At 39.3% G+C, this 22,175-nt stretch overlaps 1 protein-coding gene across 1 annotated transcript; it reads right to left on the bottom strand.

Moving 5' to 3' along the window:
* Positions 1 to 2,120: 2,120 nt before the first annotated feature.
* LOC131544893 (neuropilin and tolloid-like protein 2) lies at positions 2,121 to 21,903 on the bottom strand. The gene is made up of 9 exons (XM_058783382.1): positions 21,549 to 21,903; positions 17,704 to 17,760; positions 17,104 to 17,244; positions 15,473 to 15,721; positions 14,537 to 14,584; positions 14,097 to 14,224; positions 13,212 to 13,440; positions 10,242 to 10,355; positions 2,121 to 6,792 (listed from the first exon to the last, which is right to left on the bottom strand). The coding sequence occupies exons 1-9, from the start codon at positions 21,556 to 21,558 to the stop codon at positions 6,095 to 6,097; spliced, it is 1,674 nt and encodes a 557-aa protein (XP_058639365.1). The 5' UTR covers positions 21,559 to 21,903; the 3' UTR covers positions 2,121 to 6,094.
* Between the last annotated feature and the right edge of the window lie 272 nt (positions 21,904 to 22,175).

Here is a 22,175-nt window from a genome sequence, read left to right as displayed (position 1 = left end):
TCCCAAATTCAGTATCTCAGAAAATTAGAATATTGTGAAAAGGTTCAATATTGAAGACACCTGGTGCCACACTCTAATCAGCTAATTAACTCAAAACACCTGGAAAGGCCTTTAAATGGTCTCTCAGTCTAGTTCTGTAGGCTACACAATCATGGGGAAGACTGCTGACTTGACAGTTGTCCAAAAGACGACCATTGACATGTTGCACAAGGAGGGCAAGACACAAAAGGTCATTGCAAAAGAGGCTGGCTGTTTTTAAGACATGGCATAACATGGGTTTCAGCTGTCAAATTCCTTGTGTCAAGCCACTCTTGAACAACAGACAGCGTCAGAAGCGTCTCGCCTGGGCTAAAGACAAAAAGGACTGGACTGCTGCTGAGTGGTCCAAAGTTATGTTCTCTGATGAAAGTAAATTTTGCATTTCCTTTGGAAATCAGGGTCCCAGAGTCTGGAGGAAGAGAGGAGAGGCACACAATCCACGTTTCTTGAGGTCCAGTGTAAAGTTTCCACAGTCAGTGATGGTTTGGGGTGCCATGTCATCTGCTGGTGTTGGTCCACTGGGGTCCAAGGTCAACGCAGCCGTATACCAGGAAGTTTTAGAGCACTTCATGCTTCCTGCTGCTGACCAACTTTATGGAGATGCTGATTTCATTTTCCAACAGGACTTGGCACCTGCACACAGTGCCAAAGCAACCAGTATCTGGTTTAAGGACCATGGTATCCCTGTTCTTAATTGGCCAGCAAACTCACCTGACCTTAACCCCATAGAAAATCTATGGGGTATTGTGAAGAGGAAGATGCGACATGCCAGACCCAACAATGCAGAAGAGCTGAAGGCCACTATCAGAGCAACCTGGGCTCTCATAACACCTGAGCAGTGCCACAGACTGATCGACTCCATGCCACGCTGCATTGCTGCAGTAATTCAGGCAAAAGGAGCCCCAACTTAGTATTGAGTGCTGTACATGCTCATACTTTTCATTTTCATACTTTTCAGTTGGCCAAGATTTCTAAAAATCCTTTCTTTGTATTGGTCTTAAGTAATATTCAAATTTTCTGAGATACTGAATTTGGGATTTTCCTTAGTTGTCAGTTATAATCATCAAAATTAAAAGAAATAAACATTTGAAATATATCAGTCTGTGTGTAATGAATGAATGAATATAATATACAAGTTTCACTTTTTGAATGGAATTAGTGAAATAAATCAACTTTTTGATGATATTCTAATTATATGACCAGCACCTGTACATCGTCAGTTTGTTGTTTTACACACATGCACAGACATTATTTCATAGTTGTGAGATGCATAAGAAATCTTTAGACACGTAACACAGACCATAATCCATAACAACAAAAGACAATACTTTATTTGACCTTTTCTGATAAGAATTGTGCGCTGCAAACGCGAGCATTTTTGGCGATAGTTTCTGTCCAGTCCGCTCGTTTTATCTCGTTTAAACACAGCAGTAGTCGGTTTTTTTTTTTCTGGGAGTGGCAGCAGGTATGCGTTAAAATTTCAAATTGGAGCCTGTACTACATCGATTCTTGCATCCAACATCACAACAAGATGATATTTTAAGCTCCTTATGTAGCCGATCCTGCGCTGGTTTGAACGGGCGGCCTCCAGTTCTCCCTTTGTTTTGCCTCCAGCTAGCGCGGTGACGTAATCGTGACGTCGGCGCAAAAAGGGTCTATACGGAAGTCTGTTGCACATAAACCGTATACTGCTACTGCATGGTGTCTCTATTAAATGCATTTCCCCTCAATTTGACCTATTAATTACAGCCATTCAACGTTACAGTATAATTGAAAGCCATTTAAAAAATATATATATATTTTTTACATTTAATAGGCTCTGAAATATTAAGTGATTTTAAAACAATCTTCACATAAACTATAAATTGCATATGCATAAACTATACAGATTAATCTCGACTAGAGCAGTCGAGTGATTTCTCTTTTGTTCCTTGATTTACATCAATGACAGACTTCAGCAGGTTTTACTTTAAAAGCAGCGCTGTCTCTTTAAAACCTGATGCACATGACGCGTGCATTCACTCCATTTTTAGTATTTAAGACTTTATAACTCATTTAAGACTACGTTTACGAGGTAACTGGCCAAAATCGCGTATTTTGACATAATTGTGTGTGTTTTCGTCGGTTGAAGCGCTGCTGGTGCGCTGTCTGAAGCGGCTCGGTGTATGTGTTCAGACCGTGGTACAGACAGACGAACGTAGCCTACTTCACTGCACCGTTTCTGCGGCGAAACCCCAGGTGTGTGTCGCCACATTCTTGAGGTATAAAGAAGGGAAAAGTTAATCTTCCGAAATGAAGCAGCAATATCTTCTCAGGTAAAAGTTATTAGAACCGTGTCTAGGGACAAGCTGGCATCACACTGCTCTGACCTTATCAGCCAGTTTGTATCTATTATTTGATTCGCTCTTGTCGCTTATGACAGAACAGCTAATCACGATGAGCTCATCTTGGGAAAGGATTATTTTATTCGCTCAAGTCAGAAACAGCGAATCTCTTTAAAAACTGGCGGTTGTTTTCACTACATTGCATTGTTATGTTTCGGAAAAGTTTTACCCGCCAACTGGCGACTGACACTGTTACATTTACTCGCCTACTTCGATTTTTACTCGCATTTGGCGCTTGGCGAGTGTTAATTTTAGGCCCTGCTGTCATGATTATATGAGGTGAAGTCCATCCCCCGCTGTACCCCTACACTGTGTCCAGACACGTTACGTTTCCATCGACCTGACAGTCACAGCTACTCAGAACATATTGCATATTTCATAGTTCATCGTTAACAGAATGAAATGTCATTTACTCGGAATCACCACGTGATGGCAGCAAATGACCGTAGCAGACAAACACGTCCACCTCAATATAAGCCACCTTCAGGAGCCACGGACGACTTTTAAAGCAGGTTTGATTGAGCAGTGCTGGATGGAAATGAACGTGGAGATATGTAAGACAAAACCGCTCACCTCTTACTTCTTGCTAATTATGTGTAGGGCTGTCTCTCTCCGGTTATGAAAACCAGCATAAAATCAGGGTGGTGGGTGTATTTGGGTGGACAAAGGAATAACGTTATCTGTAACTATGGTTGCAGGTGTTAATCGAGGCTATCGTGACTCAGAGAAGGGATTTGTCTTTTAACTAGGCTCTGTCCCCTTGGTTACTGTTGCTAGGCCTGACCAGCTGTACAGAACTTCTGATAAATGATTAGAAACTAAAGATTTACGTAAACAGTGTAACTCAAGTGGTAACAAATCAAGAGATATTTTTCACACGCAGGCTGAAATGAAATGTGACAAAGCATTTAAAAATTCTTGAATCAAAGTGATTTTTAAAAAGACAAATTGTGTTTCTTCTAAAACTACTACAGTTGCTCTCAACATCTAGCTGTAGCCTACATTCCTTATGGATATTTTCCTGCTGTTTGTTTTTACTGTAAGTCAATGTCAGCACATTGGGCTTAATGTGCCTACAGCTGAATCACAGACATGCTTGTGTGATATTGCCTTTACTGACATTTATTAGAACATAGAAGCATGTTCCTGTGGCTCAAAGAGAAGAGTATGGCGCTATAACACTGACAAGGTTTTGGGTTTGATTCCCAGAGAATCATGACCTGATAAAATATAAACACTGAATGCAATGTAATGCTTTGGATGAAAGTGTCTACCACATGTGTAAATGTGAGTTCTTTGTGTTGATATATGTATGTATGCTCACCTTAATGTTGTTTCAAACAAAGATGAAAACGTTTCTTGTGTGCTATATTCCAAGCCATATTATAGCTTAGTGTGCAAAATTTCCACTTTGTGTTTTAACTGCTGTGAACTGATCATTACGAAAAAGACCAAGACATTTTTTTCTTTGGAATAGCATGCTATGACCCATTCACCATAGTATGAATCATTCTCAATTGAACCAGAGCCTTGTATTAGGAAAACAAATGGGGGCACTTTTCATTTTCAAAATTCATACTGACTTTAACCTCAGTGAGCGAGTGGGCCTCGGGGTCTCATGGAGGCTGTGACCTGCTCTGCGTCTGTCCTTTTCAAGACTTATGAGGCCTTGAGTGCTCCCACAGTCTAATTTAACATGACAGATCAGTGAGATGGACACTGGGAGAGGACTGAAGGAGAATAAGTGAACAGAAAATGAAATGACAGTGAAGATGAAAGCGAGGTATGTTCTTAGTGTGCAGACGTGTCCAGTAATGACAATAATAAAATCTTATTACTGGTGAGCTTGGGCTGACTGAAGGAAAGTAATGTAGACTAATGGAAATAAGAGGAAATGTGCATGCTGGATTTTTTTTGTGGTTCACAAGTTGCACATCATGCATCGTTCAAATGTACTTCAGGTGGTGTAATTTTATTAAAATGTAATTGGACATCTCTCACATCAACATCTTTACAATTATTCATGTTATGACTAAAATGGAAGCGCAATTATAATTTGATATACAACATATATTGGTTAGAAAATATATTCCTGCTTATTTTTACTTCTTTAACAACAAAAAGAATAATTTCTATACAAAAGGTGTAAGCATCATTTACAATTTTCCACACTTTATCTGAAGCTTGTAATGGATTGGTTGAACCTCCAAAATGGTATGTTTATAGGTTAAAGAACATATATGTACTGTGGTCTTTAATGGCCACTGAGACACAATGATAAGTGCACATAGGGAATTTGCTTAAAACAAAAGCTAAAAAGCAACTCTAAAAAACCAATGGCAAAATATGTAAATCAGGTCTGTGTTTGTGTATGCTGTGGTAATATTTGCTCTTGTAGCCATTCTTGTTCAAAAGCATGCTCCTCTGAACACCGTGTCCAAAGCAAACACTAAATCCTCTGTCTTCATGTAAACTGTTTTTTTTTTTTTTTTTTTGCCCTAAACAGCAATGACCAGAGCTGCATATTAAATTTCAAATATGTCCTGATTAGATGTGATTGTCACGTCACATGACATTTTTGTTTTCAGTGGATGGAAACCTGTCTGATCCTGTCTGCTTTGAGCACGGTGTAAAAGGCCTGGTAACATCAAGAACGATAACTATAATATTAACTATATTAGCATCCACACGTACATAACGTTCTGTTTATAATAAGCGGACACCGCAGATATGTCGTCTGCCGCTTTAAATGCTCAAGCTCTTTAACGTCTGGTGGATTCTGTTGGCTGTCAATGTTTTTATCATTCACCAGCTGGAAAAAAAATGTTATGATTCCAATGATATTGTTCCTCTGTATATAATATATGTGTAAATAAAGACAGATTGAAGTATACTCTTAAAAATAAAGGTTCTTTATTGGCATCAATGGTTCTATGAAGAACCTTGAACATCCATGGAACCTTTCAAATGCAGAAAAGATTCTTTATAGTCGATTTTTAAAATGATCTTCAAAATGGTTCTTTTAGGAACTGTTCACTGAAAGGTTCTTTGGGGAACCAAAAATGGTTCTTCTACGGCATCACTGCAAAAACATTCTTTAGTTTTAAGAGTGTATGTATTGAATTATGTTTTACAAGAAAATACTTTCAGTCTGTGTGCTTTCTACTAAAATTTCACATTGAATTCAATGTGTTGCTTGCCATTTTCTATAAATATTAATGAAAATTACTTTTTACAACATTTTTTTTGTGTACTTGTGTGGACTTCACTATTGTCATAGAATTAGAACTATTAAAACTTTATAGTTATCGTCCTTGGTGTGAACAGCTTTTAAGGTTGCAGCAGGGGATGGTTTTGTCTTCAGTTCATAATAGGTAGTCTTTTTATTTGAGCATAATTCAAGTTATCCACAGAGTCAAATTATGCAAAACATGAGTTAATGCCAAGCAACAACACAAAACCTACATACTGTTTATCTTTCATTTTAAATTTACATAGATTAAAATAGCCACCCACACATCGTCTTCTCTGCCTGTCCATGTACAGTCCGTTCATTCAGTGCAATCCGTGCTTGTCTATATAACACTGGAGCCCATGCATTAAAAACAGCAATGCAGGACAAAGTCAGTAGTGGTCAGGGCTCTCATTCTCCCTCGTCCTTCTTCGCCATCTCAGAAGTCCATGGATATGGATCGTTGTCCTGGGTCCACCACGGTGGTGGTGTTGCTACGAGCACTGCCATGGTTTCGGATGGTAATGCTCCCGCAGCCGCTTCCAATGCTGCCCGCAGCCCCTCCTACGCTCCCACCTCTCACGTAGATTTCACAGGGGATCTCCTCCATCACGCGGTCCTCGATCACCTGCTCGGCGCAGTCGTGAGTCTGTTTGTAGCCGTAGCAGCTCTTCTTGTAGGTGCCGGTGTTGCTGCTATTAAAGGTCTTCATGGGCGGTGGCTTGGAGAAATCATTGTGGTAAGAGAGCTCCATTGAGCTGAGCGTGGTGCGGCTCTGCTTCGTGCTGCCGCCTGTGGAGGCCTGGGTACCACAGTGGTGCTCGTGGATGCATCGAGACATGGTCGAGGAGCGCCGCAGCTTATGGTAGCCGTCCAGCTCATCCGACAGCTCGGCCAGGTCTGATGACAGCTCCTTGTCGCGGAGGGAAAACAGCTCATAGTTGGGGGGATCGAAGACCTCTTGGAAGCCGCCTTTGTTGAAGACTGCCGGCCGACGGGCCACTACTTTCTTACGGGGTTGCTTCATTTGCACCAGGATGGAGATGATGAGCAAGACCAGAACCACACCAGCAGAGATGCCAATTACCGTGCCGTGCGTTTTTGTGATTTGGTGAAAGAGTCCCTTGGACTTTCTCTCTGAGGGTGGAGAAACAAAGAGCTTTTAGTCAAACTTTAAAACATAAAGAAACATTCAAACATAATTTTAATAGTCAAAATCTAGTTATATAGCATATTTAAAAGCACAAAGAAGATGACTCATTCAGAGATGTCTAAATATTGAAATTATATTACACCTGAGTTTGCTGCCTGAATGGAATGTGTGGACAGGGAAAATATGTCACAAAATAATATATATATTTTGAATTGGATAAAACCCGAATTCCAGAAATGTTGGGACGTTTTTTAAATTTGAATAAAATGAAAACTAAAAGACATTCAAATCACATGAGCCAATATTTTATTCACAATAGAACATAGATAACATCATAAATGTTTAAACAGATAAATGTTACACTTTTATCCACTAAATGAGCTCATTTCAAATTTGATGTCTGCTACAGGTCTCAAAAAAGTTGGCACGGGGGCAATAAAGGGCTGAAAATGCAAGAAATTTTGAAAAGATTCAGCTGGGAGAATATCTAGCAACTAATTAAGGTTAATTGACATCAGGGGCCAGTTGCATAAACTTAGCCACCATGTTAAGACTGTGTCTTAAGAACTAGTTTGACCAACTAGCAGTTGCCAAGGGGTAATCAGTCTTACTTTTCCAATACAAATAAGACCAATCTACCTTTTCATAACTGAATTTCAAAAGTTATGACCAGTCTTGAAGAAAAAAAAAAAAAAAGAGAGACAAATTTTTTAAGACAAGTCTAAACAGTTTATGCAACTGGCCCCAGGTCTGTAACATAAAAGGGATGTCTTAGAGAGGCAGAGTCTCTCAGAAGTAAAGATGGGAAGAGGCTCTCCAATCTGTGAAAGAGTGCGTAAAAAGATTGTGGAATACTTTAAAAACAACGCTCCTCAATGTCAAATTGCAAAGGCTTTGCAAATCTCATCATCTACAGTGCATAACATCATCAAAAGATTCAGAGAAACTGGAGAAATCTCTGTGTGTAAGGGACAAGGCTGAAGACCTTTGTTGGATGCCCGTGGTCTTCGGGCCCTCAGATGACACTGCATCACTCATCGGCATGATTCTGTCATTGACATTACTAAATGGGCCCAGGAATACTTCCAGAAACCACTGTCGGTAAACACAATCTGCCATGCCGTCTGTAGATGCCAAATAAAGCTCTATCATGCAAAAAGGAAGCCATGTGTGAACATGGTCCAGAAGCGCCATTGTGTCCTGTGGGCCAAGTTTAATTTAAAATGGACTGTTTCAAAGTGGAAAAGTGTTCTATGGTCAGACGAGTCCACATTTTACATTCTTGTTGGAAATCAGGGACGCCGTGTCCTCTGAGCTAAAGAGGGGGGAAACCTTCCAGCATGTTATCAGCATTCAGTCCAAAAGCCAGCATCTCTGATGGTATGGGGGTGCATAAGTGCATACGGTATGGGCAGCTTGCATGTTTTGGAAGGCACTATGAATGCTGAAAGGTATATAAAGGTTTTAGAGCAACATATGCTCCCCTCCAGATGACGTGTATTTCAGCAGAACTGCAAAACCACATACTGCAGCTATTACAACTGTATGGCTTCGTAGTAGAAGAGTCCGGGTGCTGAATTGGCCTGCCTGCAGTCCAGATCTTTCACCTATAGAGAACATTTGGCGCATCATTAAACTAAAAATACGTCAAAGATGACCACAAACTCTTCAGCAGCTGGAAACCTATATCAGGCAAGAATGGGACCAAATTCCAACACCAAATTAGCCTTTGGCTAGAAGCCTATATGTGCAGCATCGGCTACTTGAAATTGTAGCAATGTTATACTGCATTGTCCCTGCTAAATAAACTAATAAATAAACAAAACTCCAGAAACTCATAACCTCGATGCCTAGACATCTTCAAACTGTTTTGAAAAGAAGAGGAGATGCTACACCATGGTAAACATGCCCCCGTCCCAACTATTTTGAGACCTGTAGCAGGCATCAAATTTGAAATGAGCTCACCGTGTGCATAAAATTGTAAAAAAAAATTCAGTTTAAACATTTGTTATGTTATCCATGTTATATTGTGAAATAAATATTTTTCTTTATAAATATTTATAAAATATAAGTCTTTTAGTTTTCATTTTATTCAAATTTAAAAAAAACGTCCCAACATTTCCGGAATTCAGGGTTGTAGTTGTTCACAACAACAAAAACAGAGACCAGGTCAATTTGTGAACAAAAAGACTGATGGTATCAGTTTAAGTCAGTATAATTTGCATTTATGCATTCAGCAGATTATTTTATCCAGAGGGACTTACAAGAGAGGAGCATAAGCAATTCAACAATATTCACACTATACAATGCCACATTTATTAGAAGGCTAGCTTAAAAAAAAAAAAAAAGCTAAAGCAGAGTAGAAATGCAGAAAAGACAGAGAAAAGGATTTTGTTAGTGCATTGGTTTAGGGTTAAGACGAACATTTGTGGTTAAGTATATAAATTTATATTTTTCTTAGAAAATGACTGATCGTTTTGCTAGATAAGACCCTTATTCTTCAGCTGGGATCCTGTAGAGCACTTTGAAGCTGCATTGAAACTGCAGTTTGGACCTTCAACCTGTTGGCCACCATTAAAGTTCATTTTATGAAGAAAATTCCTGGAATGTTTTTATCAAAAACCTTAATTACTTTTCAACTGAAGAAAGAAAGACATGAACATCTTGGATGACATAAGGGTGAGTAAATTATCAGGAAATTTTAATTCTGGAAGTGAACTAATCCTTTAAGTGCTGGCGGAGAAGATGTGTCTTCAGTTGCCTCGGGTTCTGAAATAACATTGACTGAAAGATTATGTGAAAATCTGGGGATTTACACCTTTTTTTAAGGAAAAGATTTTTTAAAGCAAAGACTTAAGCAAGGATGCATTAAATTGATAAAGTGACAGTAAAGACATTTCTTATGATACAAAAGATTTCTTTTTCAAATAAATCATGTTCTATTCATCAAAGAATCCTGAAAAACATGTTTCACAGTTTTTAAGCAGCACAACTGTTTTCAACATTGATAATAATAAAAATGTTTCTTGAGCACCAAATCAGCATATTAAAATGATTCTGAAGGATCATGTGACACAGACGACTGGAGATGACTAGGAATGGCTTTGCCATCACAGAAATAAATGACATTTTAAAAGATGTCATATGAAAATAGAAAACAGTTATTTCAGTAATTTATTTTTGCAGCATTGGTGAACATTTTTTCAAAAAAATATGGAAAAGCTTACTGACCCCAAACTTTTGGTAGTGTGTATATATTCAAAAATAAATTTTGAATAATCCAAATGATATTTTAAAAATAAACAAAACTTCAACACTAAAACATGTTACAAAAACAGAATGTTTTGTTCAGAGAAGAATAGCATTTCAACCACATACTGTTTCAGGTGTTGCAGGTGAGGAAACGGAAGCTGGTGTTTATGCAGTAACTCACCTTTGCAGTGGTTCTCATCCCAGGGGTAAACACAGTTCTGAACGCCGTTGCACACCAGTGAGTTGTTGATGCACATGTTGCTGTGACAGAAAAAGGTGCTGCTTGAGCATGGAGCTGAAAAAAAACAGAACAGATAGAGAAGATTAAATCTCTTAAAAACAAGGCAACCCCCATCCTTTCTTCTCATAGCAGGCCGTCTGCAGATACGTGCACCTCATGCCTGTGCCACAGGCTGTGTAGCGGGTGTTGAGCACAACACTATAAATCAAATCTAACAGCCATCACAAAGCCCATCTGGCCAAGTTGCCATGAAGCTCTTGACTGAACGTACGCTTAGCATGCTAGTCAGAGCGGAGGGTAACGAAGAATGGAAAGCGAGGGTGAGGGGGAGATAAGCTTGTAATTGAAGGTGAGTGCTGATCTCTGGGGATGAATCCTTCAGGCTGCGTCTGTAAACCCTGACACTCATCTCCTCATTGCGCTTCCCTCTTTCAGCTGCACAGCCTCATCCCTCGGTCTCCATTTTATGCCAAAACCCAAGCATCCTCCTTATAACTGCTGTGCTAGAGCTTGAGTGAGGAGGGAAAAAAATCTCATCCAGTTTATAGGACTAAGTGCTTCTGACAGAGGGTTGAAGAGGTCGTAACTTTCATTTCCTGGCAATGGCTCCATGTTCCCACTATACTGTGCTCATTTCCAAAATTGTTAAGACATTTCTTGCCTTCCAACAGTGGCCATTGACGACTGCCAAAGTCACTCCGCATCCCCTGATACATTATCGCTCATCAGAGGAGTGGGGTGAAACGCCAAATATATTAGTTAGAGAAGAAACATTAAGAGTGACGATCAAGAGCAGGATGTACACCAGGAGTGCCCAAGCCTGGTCCTGGAGATCTACCTTCCTGCAGAGTTCAGTTCCAACTCTGATCAAACACACCTGTCTGTAATCATCAAGCGCTCCTTCAGATCCTAATTAGCTGGTTCAGTTGTGTTTGATCAGGGTTGGAGCTGAACTCTCCAGGAAGGTAGATCTCTAGGAACAGGGTTTGGCACCCTCGATGTACACAGTCTGACAAGATGAATGTGCACTACCATTCCACAGTTTGTGGTCAGTATGAGTTAATACTAATACTGCTTACTACTAAATTAATACTTTCATTCTGCAATGATGTATTAAATGATAGTAAAGCCACTTGTTACAAACAATTTTCAAATATTTTTTTCTTTCAATACATCAGCATCCTAAAAAATGCATCACAGTTTCTTAAAATATTAAGAGGCACAATTTTTAAGAACTGACAATAAGAAATGTTTCTTAAGCACAATTTCCAAAGGATCATGTGACACTGAAGACTCATCTGTCATCATCTGTCATCATATTTTAAAATATTACATAAAATATGTAATAATACTTCATAATTCACGCATGTTTGATCAAATAAGAGACTCCTTTCAATCCTAATGACCCCAGACTTTTGAATGGCAGTGTATCTGTGGCACTGGACCAGAGAAAACTCAAATGCGAATGTGTGTCTCAAACCAGTCGAATAACCTACTGTATGTACCACATCATCTATGATTGTTAAACAAAAAAGCTTGTTATTAGTGTGCATTCTGATGGTAAAAGGACAAATGTTCTAGTGCTCAGAGTGTATGTGATGTTTTGAAACACACAGTGGAAAAGAAAGTGAAATTGTTGCTCATTGCCAAGATGGTAGTGAAGGCATTAAATGAACCAACTAATCCAAACATAACTTGGCTGTGTCAATCTATTCACAGCCCTGCAAGGCTTTCAGCAGTTCTACAAACACAGCGATGAAAATCATTTGCCACTGCCACTGCATTTGCACTCTAAGCAAGATTAATATTCAGATGGAGTTGACATTGAATGCTGAAATTAATTCCTCTGATTATTTCGGCATTTATTAAAAGTATTACAGAGTAGAGCAAAAATATCCATTTGCTTCATGGTAATTTTCTGCAATCTGCATACAACCTTTAAACAGCAACTGTCCTGAAAAGCAAAGTGGAAAGAAAATGTGACATATCATTCATACCAAAACATCTAACTCACCAAATAAAGCTTCATTTAGTGTTTTCTTTCTTCTCAGCAGGCGCAGATAACTTCCAATTGTCCATCAAGACTGATCCATTAGCATGAGAAATGTGCAACACTATAGCCCTGTTATTTGATTTCCTATGCAAAGGTTGGGGAGTAATTGGCTTTTTGATATCACTGCTTTCTACAGAGATCACTTTAATTAACTTCACAATCCTTAAATGGTCAATTTTGAAATAAACGCCAGCTTGCTCATGTCAGCTCCAATGGATCATAGCATATTTCACAACATCTTTTTCTGACATTTCAAGCAACGTTTGTGATAAACTTGCATGCTTGAAAAGAGCTGATATAATGCAATTAATGCATTAAAATGTAAATGTTGACAGTTAACAATATTTAATCCCAGTGCATGTAACAGTTAAACAGAGATGTGCAGCAGCATTTTCTTGCATAATATTAAGTTGTTATGTTAATGGCTTGTAATTTTAATGAAATTTGGCACATTGTAACCTAGGGATCTGTCCTGTTCGCTTTGTTTTTGTGCTGTATTCATACTGCAGTTAGCAAGAATGCTTTCTATCCTGGACAGGCAGACTGCCTAAAGCACATTACAAAATGAAATATAAATGATGTTTCTACCCAGCCTGCTGGATCAAGCTCTTTTTTTTTTTTCTAGCTGACGTGGCACAGACTTCTCCAAAGGTCACATCCATCCATAACTTTCTAGCACCATGAAAGCCTCTGATTTGCCCATGAAATGCTTCCCAATTCAATGATACAAGTAGCCACTAATAGTCTTCACTGTATGTTTTAATGATCTGTATATTTGGCTATACTCACTTTGTCTATGTCATTCTGTATTAGTTACCAACACTGTACTTTTGAACATTAAGAATGTCTATACTCACGATCTACAAATGAGGTGAAGAGCATGCGGAAACGGCTGAGTCTGCTGCTCTCGTCGGCCCACATGCGCACGACGCCCACGCCAGTATCCAGCATCACGTCATTGGCCACTGTGCTGCAGAACTTCGCTTTCAGGTTCTCAATGGCGCTGCTGCCATCATACACGGCCACAAAGTTCTTCTTGCATTCATTTGAGTGCTCCATCTGGTACTCGAGGAAGCGAAGGTATATCTGCAGGGATGAATCAACATTTAACAAATGCATCGGCTAGATTCTGCAAAATGCTGACTCGAACAGGACAAGAAAGAATACAGCAATTTGCAAAAAAAGGAATTTCGAGCAGCACGGAAAATACTGCTGCAGTTTGGTCTGACACAAACCGAACTGTTCTGATCTATGGAGACTGCTTACTGAGAATAAGCTCCTAGCTATGTTTTCTTTCAGACGCAGGCACAAAAGATCACAAAAAAAGTTGGCCCTCACAACTCTAATGACTTATCTTCATGCTTTGTAATCATTCACTCTTCTGCCAAGTTCTTTAGGGAGTTTTTTTTAGCCTGCTAAGTGTTCCGGTCTGCTTAGCGCAGGTGAGTGTGTAATCCCCGGGCCATATTAATGCCGTTTTCTTCCCTCAGTCTTATTCCTAGTACTTGCTGATTCGGCTCTACCGCCATTTCTGCATCATTGGCCTAATACTTGCTGCTGCTGCATTGCTAATTTGAGCTCTTGAAAAGTTTTCTCAGCAGAAAAAGGTCAGGGGGGCTTGATGGCCTCCTGTGGTCTCGCCAGGCCCTGGTTTTAGGTGCTCATATATCTGCTCGTGGCAGAAGAGCAGGGTCATCTCATCTGATGAACTGTGCAAGTAAAGGAGAATCGAAGAGGGTCACCTTGGACTGCGGAGGGGCACGGATGGTCCAGATGCAGTCCAACGCGTCTCCATTTTTGATCTTATCCTCTTCTTCCACCTGACTGGAGCGGATGACTCCGTCTGTACCGCTGATTTCAAACTGGCAATCTGCCAAAGAAAAAGGTGCAAGCGGGAAAATACAGGGAAGAGTGAAATAAGGAAAAGAGAAAACCTAAAGTGGTACTAGCTAAAAGAAAGCAAGAGAAAGCAGTGACTACAAATGGGAGGCAAATGGAGGATTTTTGGAGAAAACAGAAATGGAAAGTCCGACAAGAGACAGAGTCAGATAGGCAGCATAAGACCAACAGAGACAGGGAGGAGTGGAGGATGTCAGTGGCAGATAGCCTGCAGCCTGCCGCAGAGAATATAAAGCACTTGAGATGGAATTGAAGTGGGAGGTGAAAATATTGAGGGGCTTACCTGGAATTGGATTTAGCAATCCACCGACGTGCAAATGAAAATCTGGGTCTGAAATGATAAGACAGATATCGCATTACCCAGATAGCACACGCTGGAAATCCCATGCTCCAAACGTGCATTAAAATCCAGTTTAAGAGAGCTGTGGGTGCTGCGGTGCAAAGATCTGCCGTTTGATCTAATAAACAGCATTTAGTGTTTGTCTTATTTGACCTTAAGCACACAGAACATCTGAAAGTCTTAAAGCTACTGCATCTGAACAGGATTTGGCCCAGAATTGTAATGCATAAAAATCAAATAAATCAAGTTGAAGTATTTGTATTCAAAGTATAAGGAGAGCATAATAACAACAACAGCAAGCTTGCATGAATATTTCTTACACTGTAAAAATGTTAACTTATAAAATGTGCTTCATGTGGTAATCTTTAAATAAATAGATTTTAAGTAAATTTCAAATAAAAATTACATCAATGAATCAACCTAAACACTTTAAATTATACCAGCAAAAGTCATTTCAAAGATTAGATCAGGTAGAAATAGCCCCTTAAGGTAACAACTACAGGTTTCCACTTTTTAAAGTGTATAACAGTAGCCATAAATGATAAAATTGTTATCAGAATTTGCCATTGAGGATTATTACTAAATTGTCGTGAAATCTAATTTACATAAGGAAGGTGGTCACATTTATATGCGAAGGTAATTAAATTTAACAGAATGGAATCCTTGCACCAACTGCATAAATCACTGGATTCAGTCAAATTTACTGAATACATAGTCCTGTTTGTGCACAACATGCATCAAGTCAGTCAGACAGACAAGGAATGCTGCAATGTGAAACAGGCAAGCAAGGACTCTACAGCATCAAGGCCACCTCTTTAAATTCAGAATGCATTTATGAAGCAAATACACCAAGCTGCCTGCTTTCACTGTCAGGGTTACCTGCTATAAAAGTGTATTTGACGCGGAAACCTAAGCCTTCAAGCTCCTCGTCGCTAGTGAATTTAATCCACATGAAGCGGCCCGTGGAGGTGACCACGCCTGGACTCTTTGGCCCACAGAAGCGATCAATTAGAGGGGAGAAACCAAAGGGACCATCTCTTATCTCAATATGGTCGAAGCGGCACTCAAAGGAAGGCTCGATATAGTATGTTTTGTCAAAGGCCAGCTGGATTCTCTGCCGAGGAAGAGCTGCAGGAGAGAGGAAATCGAGAATGAAAGAGCAAACATTATATTTAGTTTATAACTGTATAATCCGTATGTGACACGGTAACCTGTGCTGGAGGAAGCCATTGTCTATTCTGCAGGACACCTTCCAGAAATTGAGCTAACAAAATAATACTGCATTGTACAATTTTAATATGCCAGTCAAACACAGACTGTCATGCTGACACACACACACACACACAAAGGGAAAATTTATCAAAATGAACAACAGATTTTACATCCACATTACATCCAGTGTCCACATTATGAACAGACAGTCTACTACAAATGAAGATGAATTCTCTTTCATAGTCCTGTTGAAAGAACATGATAGACAATTATACTGCAATGCACATCTCATTTGAATTCATTTTGATTTATTAATACGAAGAGAGGAATGTCCACAGCAATCTCCAATTTGTGTTGTACATAAATACACAAACATGTAGTACAATGAAGCATCCACTAACTAAATTTTGAATTTAGGTCACCTGCTTGAGGCACAACAACCATAATCATATCAGTCCCTGAAACAAATAACCAATGTCACTGTTGATTTAGGTTTGTTCAGCTGTATTTGCTGCTGCTTGCATTAAAACCACAGACTCTGCATATTCTACAGTTATTTATCAAGAAAAAAATAGCTTCTTTCTGTTCTACATATAAAGGCATGCAAATAAATATGCACAGGATTACTACGATCAATTCAGTTAAATAAGTTCCTAGGGTAAATTGATGCAATTTAGACCATTGGGTAATGTGGAAACTCCATCACATGCAAGTATTTGTTAAAATGTTCATACTCTATCTACACTGTCTTGTTGGTCTGAAATGACAATCACATTAAAATGCACGTTGTAAGGATTGAAAGGGGAAATCCAACCTATTGTAGCCACATATATTTATTCAACAAAAAACAAATAAAACATAAATAAATGCTTATATCTAATTTAAAATGATGAATTGAAAAATTATATATATATTTTTTCCCCTCAAAAGACTCACACATCCATCACAATGTATTTGAATGTACGTCAATTTGCTTCGCCCACAGGGGGCGCTCTTGCACTGCTTCAAATACTGTTACGCCAGTACAAAATTGTCATTCACACTTGTAGTGTTATACTAAGATGCCCCAGTAGATATAATGCTGCTTAGAGAATATAATTAATGTTGTATATACCATAATAATAAAGAGAAGTGTTCTCGAGTACCTAGAGGCGAAATATAACACTCCTATATTAGTAAACATTGTTAACTTGAGGCAGACATAAATCACGCTGTTATTAACAGTTACTGTCAGTTTGACATCTAACAGCTGAAGAATAGCCGGAGAGGCTTCTTTCATTTGCTTTTAGGGAGGTTACCTTCTAGGATGTACACACACTCCTTGTTGGGTGGATAGGAGTTAGGATAGTTTGGAGATGTAAACAGGCCTCCATTGATATTCCGGGTCCACTGGCCGCACTGCTCAGCGTTAGACAGAGATTCACCCGCATTCTGCGTCTCTGTGAGAACAGATAGATGAAGGAAACAGGAATGAACCAGACAGAATATGGGATTTGTTTGAACAAAATAAACTAAAGTGCAAATAAGATTATCAATCACTGAAGCAGACTGAAGAGACTGAGTCAGTATTTTAGCAGATGGTAACAGTCATCAACAGCTGACCATACAGTCCGATACTGATTTGAGTAAGAATTTGTACATATTTATTTTTAAGAAATACAAAAACAAATATTTCAACCCTAGATACACTTGTCTGATCGAAAGTAGCATTTCTTTTGCATTTTTAATGAGTTTAAAACTCTACATTTACTGGCCAGTTTACACACAAACTGTTTACAAACTGAAAGCAAAAAGAGCTTCATAGAAACCCTCTGCAAGCACCCAGTGCAAAAATGTGTACAGATAGGACTGTCACAGTTGACAATTCCGATATGAGTGTGATAATGTCTGAGTCATACCTTTAATTTTCTGTGCCAGGGCAAATCCCTCTTCTATTACAACGAGGAGAACCCAGGCTGGAAACGAAAGTGAGCAAGAGCGTGTCAAATGTTAGCAGACAAAAATAGGCATGTGACATCACATTCTAGCCACAATCGTGTCCTTCATCCGACACGATGTTCAGGACACCCGTGTACAAGACTGGGTAATACTGTATCAGTACTGCAAAATGACCATACCGGAAATGACTTGCATCCTTAAGTATCCTGATATTGGTAGATCCTTAAAAACAGCACAGAATCTGACTGATCCAGTCTCGTCTCTCTCTGCCAGAAAACGACTGGTCTAACAGCACTGATTCATTGTGCAGAGGCAAAGGCCATGGGTGTTGTGGGGCACATTGATCACACCAAACTCCTCTATTACTCTCCAAGCCCCGCATCTGGACAGGAATAAATCTGTCAGACTGATCAAACGTTGAAGGTCCTTGTCATGTCAAAACAAGTCTTGCACTTGAAACCCATCTCTGACACAAGGCCAGATGCTCAAAGATTCCCTGCCTCGAAAATTTATAATTAAATGACAAGGTATCCAACACAGCCACATTGCTGATTTAATTATGATGCAATATTAATTTATTTACTTCTGGGTTTTGTGAGAATTATTTATCTAGACAGCAAAATAAATCAATGAACGGTCTCAAGTGTGTTTATAGTGTTGGTCACTGAATTGGCAGTAAATTGGTATTTATTTTCAGGCCAATCAGTTACCATTCATTCAGTATGATAAGACACAGCTAAAGACAGCCACATGTGCGTAATGTCAAGTACAGCATGCCTCGCTTTCAGTCTGGTACACTTTTTTACAGCCAGTGTGCAAATTTCCAGGTTTCTCAGAAGCAGTAGCCTAGTTGTCATAGATTGGTAAACTTCTATAGTGGTGAACAGCAGAATATAGCAAATATGGAGGAAGAAAATCACATGTTTCCGTGACTTTTAGACATAGCGAGATTGATTATAGCATTTAGAAAGGAGATGTCAAATTTATCATCACCCCCACAGACAACTTACAATTTTAATAACAGTGGAAGCACATTATCACAGTCGGTCCAACTTTCATTTCTGTTCAAGAGGTTTGTCTTATGCTAGAAGACTTGTCGTTTGGCGACCCAGCATTGTCAGGTAATCAACAACTATTTTAAAGACATTTTAATCAAGGTTCTATTATTATGTATATATATATATATATATACACACACACACACACACACACGCACACACACACACACACACACACACACACACATATAGGCTATGATACACCAGAAATCGCTCAAACGGCAATTTGTTGCTATGGTAACCCTCCGGAGGTGATGGCTGCATACATCGAGACGGTATCATTTCAGAAAAGTAACCATTACATTGCAGTGTAGGAAAGAAATCACTGTAATTTACGAGGAATAACAGTAATTTTTAAAGATTGTTTTTTTTCTTCTGAAATGAGACATCCTCAAAGATTTAGGACAAACAAAAACGTCCTCCTGAGGGCGCAGCCTTCGACATTTATTATCGCACTTGCAATACTTTTGAGCTTGTTCAAACGTTGTTTTAAAGATGAAAAATCTTTATGAATACATGTAAATATTAAATATGAGGACAGGGGACTCCCGTGGGGGGTTTTGAAAGCATGTGTTATATGTAGCCTATATCATTTCAGCTGGGTTTTCAAACATTTGCTTGACCCCAAAAGCAAGGCAGGGCCACTGATCTACATATAATGACTCTATTATAGATTAGTGGGCAGGCCGCCTATTTTGACCTGACAAGGAAGTAACCATAGCAACAGTACTTTTCAGCATTATCATCGGACGAAATACTGCGATTATCTTTCATTTGATTGTATAATTAAAAATGTGTCTCACAAAATAGCGTTTGATAGAAAAATAAATATTATAACGTTTGGCTTACTGCTAGGGCATCAAAAGACAATTCCGTCACTGCTCGGGCTGAACCTCAACAGACTGTGTTTACCTTGCCCTGAAATAATAGGTCTGCGCGTGGATTCATTTGCTAAAATGCACGTTTGGCAAAGAAAAGTCAACAATCTCCTTGTGATGAAACACGCCGCTCACGCTAAAGGAGGAACCGTATGTCTTGAAGAGATTTAGAGATGTCAGACAAACACACATGAAAGATGAACCGAAGAGCTCTCCGGGGAGCCTTTATCTTGTGTGATACGAGATCAACAAAAATCTTTTTAAATAGTCCACAACTTGAATATAGGCTAAAGGCAAATGGAAAATGCATAATAAAAAAAGTTTTAGAGTAGCCTAACTTAATTAAATCGAGTTTTGTCCTTAAAATGAGGATGGCAACAGTGGCTCCAGATCTCACATAGGATCTGATTTTCTGCATGAATGATCTTGACTGCTGTCTGGTTTCAAATGAACACACATCTGGGATGAGCCCCATGGGACGAAGCGTTAAAATGTTACGATGCGTTTGAGCAATGTGTCCATACAAAAACCCAAACACATCTCTTCACTAAGGAAGGAAAAAAAATAAAAAAATTATTCTCGCTTTATTATAGCTTTAATTGACCAAAGATATTGACTAGCTATTTTCCACTGAACTGTAGAGCTTAATATCATTAGAATTAAACGCGGAACTTTACTGTATTTAAAGTTAATTAAAAACAGGTGACACTTTGCCCGTAGCATATTACTGTGAACTATATTGCCTCAAACTAATTACTCATGCTGGTGTTAAATATTTCACGTCATTTCTTTTCAAAAACAGATGTGTTTAGTTTGTGGTTTTGATTTTCTCTAAGGCCGCACTCGCAGTAAACCAAACAGAAATAAACACCGTTGGATTAATCATCACAGACGCATCTCGTTATAAGCAATCTCATTGCAGAATCAACAATGCTTTGGTTGTAATACAAACTTGTAACAGAGCAGAACATAGAATCCAAAACACAGAATTGGTGCAGAGTTTATGACTTATTTTAGAGCTTGATCCTATTCATGGGCCTCAATTCATGAAGACATGCGGTCATATTTTTCATGACAGCGTTCGCCTTGTGATTGAACAAATGCGAAATAATAGTGCACGACATATAAAAAATGCATACATATTTTGTGAATATTTGAATTATATTAATATATATTAATTAATTATATTGATCTGTAATGTAGCCTACATTGCTATACAAAGCGTTACCTCATTTGGTCTTGTTTGCATGGTCTGAATTAATTAGCTAACTGGGAGTTGAAAATAGGAAAAAGATCTCAATAAGGTTTTCGCCACACACATTCACTGAAACCTCAGTGTCACGGTTCATCAGTAGAGGGGGTCATGAGGGCTGGGGAGCAGCAGCTCGCGCTCCAGATGTGGCACGCGGGAGCTGTCACTTCAGCACTCGCGCGCCGCTTCTGCAAATGCCACGCGCTCACGCGGCGAAGTTGCAAGAGACGCTGCAGAAATCTAATGCAACTCGCCTTTTGTTCTTTGACTATACAGCTTTTAACGTCCAAACGGCCGTTTTTGATGGCTAACAGTAACACGATACATTTCCCGTCATACAAATTAACAACGGTTTAATGAAAATGTAGCAAATAACGAATAGAAATTGATTTGCCAGAACTGGCACATGCGATACATGGCTAATAAACAAAAGCACACCTGTAGGTGGCGACGCCACGGTTAGCCCTGAAAACTGTAACTTGTTATTACGGCTCTATGAATCTTGAGCTGTATTTGTTTTGTTGCAGCAACGTCCGTATAGAACCAAACCGCGCTATGTTGTTAGACACGCAAAAAAAAAAAAAAAAAACAAGAAAGAAATGTTGGCTGAAACTCACCTCTGTGCATTTCCTCTCGTTGTGAATTACCGCTGCTTCCACCTTGGTGAGCTCTGTAGACGAGCTTTATCTCTCCATTTTACCAGACCTACAAATCCCAATTTTTCTTCGATCTCGTTAATCCCATTCCTCAAGCTGGATAGAAACCACTGTATTCCTCACAGAGAACACGCACCTCAAGTCCGCCTGACAGGTTGTAAATGACTGAGTTAATAATCCTGTTGTGAAATTGCTTTGTAAATCCACATGCAGTACATCACCATTCAAATGCGCGGAGAGAAGCGCGTCTGCGGGAGTCTCGGGCTGAACTGAAGTGATCGCACTAAACGAGGCTCATTTGAGCTTCGGGCGCTGCTCGCTTGAATGAGCAGCCCTTGCGCATGCGCACTTCACCAGAGTACGACGCGGTCAAGTTAAGGTGACGTGATTCGTCAGGGCCGCAGCATCAAGTGTATTGATTTATTCTTTATTGAGTTGAGTAATTTACTGTAAAGCAGGCTGTTTTTTTTTTGACTAGGGACGATGTAGGCAAACAACAGCCTCCAGTCATGATTTCATTTAAATCATTTCACGATTGTCTAGCGATAACTAACAAACAAACACAGTCCTCTCCATGAAGGCATGAAC

Source organism: Onychostoma macrolepis, chromosome 07 (assembly GCF_012432095.1).
Source record: "Onychostoma macrolepis isolate SWU-2019 chromosome 07, ASM1243209v1, whole genome shotgun sequence".
Taxonomy (NCBI): Eukaryota; Metazoa; Chordata; class Actinopteri; order Cypriniformes; family Cyprinidae; genus Onychostoma; species Onychostoma macrolepis.
This window is presented reverse-complemented; position numbering and strand designations above follow the sequence as displayed.

Excerpts from the sequence above, each read along its gene's own strand:
- LOC131544893 (XM_058783382.1), bottom strand. Across the intron at positions 14,225-14,536 it reads ATTGCTAAATCCAATTCCAG|ATTGCCAGTTTGAAATCAGC; the intron begins GTAAGCCCCTCA and ends TTTCTTTGGCAG. Across the intron at positions 6,793-10,241 it reads GGATGAGAACCACTGCAAAG|AGAGAAAGTCCAAGGGACTC; the intron begins GTGAGTTACTGC and ends CTCCACCCTCAG.